The sequence below is a fragment of the Papilio machaon genome, chromosome 3, assembly GCF_912999745.1.
Source record: "Papilio machaon chromosome 3, ilPapMach1.1, whole genome shotgun sequence".
Classification (NCBI taxonomy): Eukaryota; Metazoa; Arthropoda; class Insecta; order Lepidoptera; family Papilionidae; genus Papilio; species Papilio machaon.
In genome coordinates this window covers 1,032,351-1,040,904 of record NC_059988.1, presented here as the reverse complement: position 1 = coordinate 1,040,904, position 8,554 = coordinate 1,032,351, and the positions used below count along the sequence as shown (strand labels likewise).

General features: G+C 33.4%; 1 protein-coding gene across 1 annotated transcript; it reads left to right on the top strand.

Moving 5' to 3' along the window:
• Nucleotides 1-274: 274 nt before the first annotated feature.
• Nucleotides 275-8,218, top strand: LOC106719020 (inactive ubiquitin carboxyl-terminal hydrolase MINDY-4B). Its single transcript, XM_045686506.1, has 11 exons — nt 275-317; nt 1,664-1,779; nt 2,454-2,683; nt 3,933-4,122; nt 4,580-4,645; nt 5,025-5,095; nt 5,372-5,519; nt 6,723-6,860; nt 7,318-7,397; nt 7,726-7,863; nt 8,155-8,218. The coding sequence occupies exons 1-11, from the start codon at nt 275-277 to the stop codon at nt 8,216-8,218; spliced, it is 1,284 nt and encodes a 427-aa protein (XP_045542462.1).
• Nucleotides 8,219-8,554: the final 336 nt, after the last annotated feature.

Sequence of the window (8,554 nt, the reverse complement as noted above, 5' to 3'; positions counted from 1 at the left end):
TTTGTTTTGACGCTCCCGTATTTCCACTAAAAGCGTTCGTGCTCAAATGCACATGTGCAATAAACAAGATTTCACGGTCACTATAGTAAACACCTGAAATTGCAATCATTTTGAGTTTACACCTTACAACGGTTTGACGTGTTGCAACGCTATTCGATATTCTATCAGCTCCAAGTTCAAATTTAAGTTTTCACAATATACATAGAACTTTATCCTCTTCGTGTACAGTTCAGCGCAAAAGTTTTTATCAACCGAATTTTGAGAAAATTGCAATATGTTGCGCGAAAATCAGGAGCGTCCTCCAGCGTACGTAGAAGGTATGTACACTTCAATGCAACGTTAGACATTAACTATAATTCAAATATTTTTAAACCATTTAAAATAATCTATTACATTCGTTTTCTCAAAGACCGTTTTGATCCAACTTGTCAATAGAGCTCGAAAGGACTATCTTAACAAGGTCGGCCCCTATCAAGACGACTTTAATAAATCTCACTCTTCAGAGCCTTTACTTATAAAATGTCGATAACATCTCGCCACTTAGCTTCTTTTTCATTTTATTAGGCGGGTCGTAACTTATTAATACTATAACAAATATTCTTACATAATAGAGAATGTTACATGCCTCTAGATTCCTTGCTCTGAAGGTGGAGTCAATCAAAAGACTTCAATTTTATCTTATAAGCAGGGACAAGGTCTAGTTATCCATAAATTGTAATCATGAAAAAAAAAAAACAGTAGTGTTCTTATGAGCTTCCCAGTCCATAGGATATCTACAAATTATGAAGTAAAATATGACATTCTATCTTTTCTTTCTTATTCTATCTGGTATCTCCAGAACCACTGAACGGATCTATTTGCATAGATGTAGAACATAGTCAGGAAGAATATGTGATACTGATTAAGTTTTGTTTTTAATTCTGCGCGGACGGAGCAGCTGGTGATAGCTAGTTAAACATATTTAATCCAAGTTTGCATGTATGAAATGCACCAGCAATAGACACCTGACGTTGAAAGCGTGAGACACGAACACAATTACTACGAATGCTATTCACATCGCCACAAGGAAATGTCATATTCTGATTGTGATCTTGGCATTGGAAGGAGGTTCGATTTATTTGTTTGAAATCAATTTACAACATTTCCATATGGCGTCTTCGATTGTTGAACGTTAGTAAATGTGCAAGAGTAAACGGTTTTCCTTTTAAAGTTTTAATGAATATTGTAACTAATCAATTTCAGTGCATCTTACTGTTACTTCAAAGACAGTTGAACACATTATTGTGACTTCTTTATTCCCAAATATACTATCATTTCTTTTGCTAAAGAAATTTTCTAGAGTGACTGTTACTCAGGAAAATGTTGTTTTATAATTATATTCGGAACAATTTAAATGCTTTGTCTTGATTTACTCCAACAAACTATTCTTAATAGGTTAACAAGATGTTAAGAAAAAATGTTTTAGGAACATCACAAGAAGAGTTTTACGGTTACTTTTTCAATCTAATCTTTAATATCAACTGACTTTATTAATTTTCCAAGATTATTTAACAACGACCTAGTTAGTAATTATGACTGAATACAAGTATTTTCATATAAATATTGTGTTTCTATTTCACGTACCTCTGTACTCGTGAATATTCAAATGTATGCTAATACATAGAACTAATAAATAACACTCTATTTGCAGAGCGAGTGTTGTATGCAAGAAATAAATTTCTCTCCACTTCTAAGCCTGCTGTGACAGGCGGGAAGCCTATAACTGAGGAGCTTGCTATCGTAAGTTCTGCAAATACATATCGAATATATTGCGTTGTAGTGGAATTTAAATTGTTACTTTTATTTTATAACAAGGTCAAGACAATTATGACTTTCTTTTTATAATGTTAAAGCTTGAATGATGTAATTTTTATTCGTGTGAATAAATACCTATAAAGTGCAAGTCTTAAGCCTATAAATACACCATGGTCGATTATTATCGATTTTGAATACTAGTTACTGTATAAAGTGTGTGAACGTCGGTGGCTCAGAGGTTAAGCACTTGACTTGCAATCTGCAAGTGCTGGGTTCGATCCCTCCATTACCAATGTGTTTTTCGAGTTTAGATTTACATATGTACATTTATCCGACGATCTTACGGGGAAAGAAAACATTGTTATGCAACCTGCACATATCTCAGAAATTTAAAGATATGTTTAAAGTCAACCAACCCCCACTGGGCCAGAGTAGTTGACTATGGCCTAGTCACCCCTAACTTAGGGTAGGCTCCGAGCCCCACGGTGGAAACGTATAGTGAGCTGATGATGATGTATAAAGTGTTACCTTAAAAATGTTATTTATTGAATCAAACTGTTTGAGTTTAAATTACAAGTATACTGTTGTTCATTGACACATTGACTTATCTGTTTTGATCTTAATTCAGTAGTTATACAATAGTCCAGTTTTTATTGTAGGAGCTTCGTATGACAACATTCGGTACTGCCGCGTGCCCGCCTCGTGGTGAATGGATACATTCACCGTTGGTCCTTCGAGCACCCGACCAGCCGCTTGCTTACGGTCTGGCCGCGCCGCGTAACAGCACCCGATCTTTACTCTCCGGTCTACAAGCCCATCTAATAAAGTGGCTACTCTTCGATTCTAGACCAATGACTAAGGACAACAAGTCAACGGAACCACCTGAAAGGTTACAAAGTTTTCTACATACACAAAGAATAAAAAGTAAATCTGTGGAAATTTCCTAATCTTTCCTAAAATTGCGTCTTCAGACTAAAATAAATAATTCTTTAATCTTCTAGTATGTAAGTAAAAGGTTCATTTAATGTTAATTAAAAAAAAAACTATTTGATCCCAATGCGTAACGACGTCTTGAAATAGACAAACTTTTATATGTGAACGTACTCGTGATATAAAAGGTTAAATATTTTAAAAGCAAGCACGTCTCTAGTGACACCTGTGTATGTTGCCGTCAGATTATGAAAATGGATATTTTAAAACTCCACAAATTTCGAACTGAATGAGTATTTGATAATCCGCCGTCCCAACAGACAAATTTAACAGGTTTAAATTTCTATCATGAACTTTATCAAATAAACTTATTTCAATATATACCATTTTATTTTATACTCCAACGAGTACTCACAGTAATTCATTTTATTTGCAATTTACCGTTAATTGTATCCAGTGTGATTATAAACTGACGAAATTCACAATGGTTTGGTGACATTTATGTATAAAACCCGAGGCGCGGCTACAGTTTGAAAATGGCTTACGCTTCGTCGCGGCCTTTTCAAAATCATGCCCTATTCAAAATAAATGAGCCCGGTTTCTTTCTGTGGTACATATGTAAGTGCGCATAGAAGTCAAAGGAATACATAACTTTTTCTTTACTATTCCACATAAGGCACTATAATATAAGAAAAAAGACTCAACGAGAATTTATGTAGATAACTTTATAAAATTAAGTATGCATTTCTTTCTTAAAAGAATCCATTTTGATAACTTCGTTACAATTGCTATTATACATAGCATTATTATCATCGCCGTCGTAATGGTATCATCATCATCATCATCAAATGTAATGGCCAAATTACATAAGCAGTAAGGGATCAAAGTGAGAAAATCCTGTATATGTAATTATTATTGTTAACTAGCTGTCGCCCGCGACTCCGTCCGCGCGCAGTTAAAAAAAACTTAATAGCGATATGAATTTTTTCTCGCCTTTTAAACCTTCCCTAGACCTCCACGAACATTTCAAGACTAAGATAAGATAAATCCGTTCAGCCGTCCTCGAGTTTTAGTGAGACTAACGAACAGCAATTCATTTTTATATATATAGATAGATAGATTCTATTAATTAATGTACATTTCGGGTCTAAATAAATTATTTGTCTTTAACATAGCTAAAATTACATTTCGTTTGTTCCATACAATAGCTATTTGCGTCCGTCAGACGAACGACAGGAGGAAGCACTTTGGCGGGCGTGTAGTGAAGTGATTTGGCGCTGCGGCGGAGGATTTAATTCACAAAATCCACCAGAGACAAAGGTTACAGTTGCTCTGCCTACAGGGAAAACATACGTGCAGCATAGTGCACAGTACTATCAGGATGGTGTTACTGAAAAGGTGAAATATTAATGTAATATATTCATTCAACTTGACATAAAAATTACAAAAGTACGTAAATAGTTAAATACTAATTAATTAATTAAATTACTAATTAATATATCTAAATGAAGATGAAATGAAATAAACAAGAGACAATAATTAATGAAAGAAAATTAATTAACGGGTATATCAAAATTTACAGTACGAGGAAAACATAAGAAACATGTTTCTAACGTAAACAAATAAGGAACAATTTTATTCATTCATTTACTGAAAACCGTTTTAATATTTTTTTGGGATTTATTCCGCGAGGTCAGTCTTAAACGAGGTGAATGAAAAAAAAATGTATATCCAATAACGAAATTCCACTAAATATGAAAAATAAAATCTACATTCCAGATTTTTCATTTATATGTCAAATTTTCAGATCGTTTTCGAATAATTATTTTTAATTTGATATAATGTTATTTTCAAGCTGCATTTATTTGAATTCAACAAATTGGAGGATTTGCAGATCTTCATAAAGCGCTATCTGTACGTGGTAAGTATTTCCACCATTTACTGAGATATGACTATGCTCGTGAAGAACTTACTATAGAAATGGTTTTATGAAGTAGTCTTGATATGACTATGCAAGATATAATTTTGACTGATTGTAGACATGATCTATTTAGACAAATGTTTAATACCAGCAACATTGGGTATGTTAAATTATTTAAAGTTTCGTGAGACATAATAATAAATTAATTAAGAACGGCTTAACTCACGTGTGATCGTCAAGTGACAGCACCGACTAGTTTCGGACTCGTCGGGGGTCCACCTTCACTGGACGATCATACGTGAGTTAAATTGTTTTTAATTAATATTGAATACGTTATTAAAAATGCTAAAAGCAGATTATTGTAATATGTTTCTTTTAGTTTCTACTGGATGAAGGAGCTGGTGCGTTATTGATGCTTTATGCTGCTGTATTATCCAGAGGATGTGAGAAGTAAGTAGCAGTTTATAATTATTATAGTCGTTATTAAAGATTAAGTTCTCTTTTGGTACACAAAGTTAATAGTATCTCAAAGGTTTTATCGAGGACAACGAAGCTCGACGAATTCTAAAGATAACTAATTGGCTTTTAAATTTGATCGATATCATTTTCAACTTGAATCTTCGAGCCCGAAGTAAATAATAATTAGTTAAGATTCTGAAAATTATTGAAATTTACACGAGAAGCTCTAAATATTAGTTTACTCAGTCGTTTAATTAATTTTTCCAGTATTATTAAAGATCTCGATGGAAAATTAAATTATTTGGTATCGACCCAAGTGGAAGGTTCCATAAATGTGACAATGTTGGTTCTCACTGGTAGAGCTACTCCGTATCTACACAATGGCGTTATGTATGTTGGTGACGAGGATCATTATGTAAGCATGACTTATTTAACCTTAGTTGTGTAGCTTTGATTTGAGACTAGATCTAGTAGAACTGTAAATCTAGGGATAGCAAAAGATCAGAACTAGATACCATCGTTTATATACAAAATTATCTATCTATATATATAAAAGAAAGTCGTGTTAGTTACACTATTTATAACTCAAGAACGGCTGAATCGATTTGACTGAAAATTGGTGGGCAGGTAGCTTAGAACCAGGAAACGGACATAGGATAATTTTTACCCCGTTTTCTATTTTTTATTCCGCGCAGACGGAGTCGCGGGTAAAAGCTAGTAATTAGAGTAAATATCACATACTTAGCATTTTACTTTCTCAAATATTCTTATTATTTTTATTAATTTATTTCCGAAAATAAAGTCATTATTTTTATAATATAATACTAATGTGCTAGAGAAACTTTTAAATATGTTACAATCTCAAATTAAAAGGTTATTTTATAACATAATTCATCGCATTTAAATCAACATACGATTTAAAACTTATCGAGCGTTATCATAAAGCTGCTGAACTCAAGTGTAACTGATCCAAGTCATGAATACATTCCACACGTCTCCCGATAAAGCGATAGATCGAGTCACAAATTCTAGTTCTATGTCCACATCGACACTACCCATGCTGTATTTCAACATCAATTGAATGATCGCAAAACAGTGAACGATAGAGTAAATTGTGGTAGAGCAGATGAACTGAACTATTCGTGCGGTATGAAAACGGCTATTGGATTAGATAAAGTATATCTCAATTTTATAAACAATATCAAAACAACTTTACTTAAGCTTTGAATGTAATCAATCATTGTTTTTTTACAATGATACAAAACAAAGACATTTTCTAAAGAAAATCGTCTATGCCTTATTATAAAATATTTTAACTTTATCAATCAATCAGTTTATTTGCCAGAATATGGTACAAATCAAATACTAAAAAAACAAAAATACAATTTATTTATAAAATAGCTGTCAGCCGCCACTCCGTCGCGCAGTGTTTATAAACACTTATTAAGTAGCATATATGTTCTTCCAGACTATGTTCTACATCTGTGCCAATCCAGAGATACCTTCAAACAAACATCCATCCATCCACCTATCCATCCATCCATCGAAACATTCGCATTTATAACATTAATAAAATAAAATCTTTAATTATAGATGTCTTAATAAAGTCTCCTTTCAGGCGATGCCTCAATTTGGAGTACTGTTTCGCAGTCTCGTCGGTCTGCTGGTCTGGTATGGAAGTGACGACAATGGCTCTGGTCAACTTACCAAGCAACATCCTGGCTCCAGATTGAAAACGCCAGCTTTACCTATATGGGTAATCTTAAACGACTTTTAATTTAATAAAGAAATCCAGGTCAATCACTGATCAACAAATGCTAAAGCTCTAAATAACATTTCAAATTATAACGATACTTACATTCAAGAATTTATAAACAATAAATAAGAATTTCCAAGCAAGGACTTACATGAATATTTTAAATTGGTAATCGTGTTTATTTACATAATTACCATTAACTATTTAATACTAAATAATTCTTTTTTACCTAAAATCCTAAAAGCATTAAATTTTTTATGTTACCTGATACCAACGATAGATAAAAGGGTTCCGAAAATATATTAATTGCAAATATTTTTGTGAGCGATGTGGTTTCTGTTCGAGCTTCATTAATATTTACTATAGGACGGAAAGGTCTAAGTGAAACTTCGTCTATCCGATACTGTTTGCATATTTAAGGAGATAGAGAAATTGATTTATTTTAAATCGTTTTCAGGTGACCTGCTGCTCTGGGCATTACGGTGTATTGTTTAATACAAATCGAGAATTACTCAGGAATTATCATGCTGAACGTCGGTAAGAAATAGTAGTTAATACACACGTGAAATGGTTATGATATGAACATATTTTAGACAACATACTGTATGACTTAGATGTCTTCGCGAGTCGGGTAAATGGACATTTACTAAACTAGCATTACTTGTTTAAGCTCTATTTGATAGACAGTAAGCAGTCGGATATGAAAGAAGAATACAAGATGCAACTAGGATTAATAAATAATAATTTCAAATGTAATTTGAGTGCAATGATCACAAGCTGATGTATCAAAATCCTCAATATTATAATTCGAAGCTGATTAAAATCTCACTAAAAGACACTTGTCTTTTGATATCTTGTTATCAAGGTTCGACATCCATTACTACACGTGCGGTGGATGCCACGTGGTCCTCAACGTTGACACTAGAAGCCACGAGGACGTCGCTGGCAGTCTACGCTCTGATGACATCAGCGCAACTCCTTTGGAGAAACTTATTCATACCAAGTAAGATTATAAGCTTCTTTTTCTTTGACTCTTCTCTTTCTACCAGTGTCACGCGGTGCAATCCACGAGGTTATTTGTTCACAGCTCTTAAGAGCTGTTGACGAGGTTCTGTTGTTGCTGGTACTTCTTGTATACCATTCCTTCACCGCATGAATGTCGAATGTACATATGTAAATCGAAAAACACAATGGTTCATGGCAGGATTCGAATCCAGGACTTGCAGATTACGAGTCAAGTCTTTAACCCCTGAGCCCCGACGCTCTATTTGAACTGCTATTCATTAATTTTCAGATGGCAAGATGCGAAGATAACATGGACCGGAACTGTACCGCATATTGGAGAAAGCCCGAAATGAAATGATGAAAATTAATTTTACTTCACTAATCCTGGATATTATATTATATTAAATTAAACATAGAAAGACGCTATTACAAAGATATGCAAGTCAAAAATAGAAAGTATAACAGCACATTTTAGTTTATAGACATGGGAATAATAAAACGTAATTTGCATTGACTAACTAAAAAAATAAACAACTTTCTAGTCTGTTAAAATATCACCACTGCTAAATAAAAATAAATCGAACTATTTTTAGCCGACTTCAAAAAGAAGGAGGTTATCAATTCGACTGTATTTTTTTTTTTTTTTATGTGTGTTACCGCGAAACTCCGCCCCTGGTGGTCCGATTTTG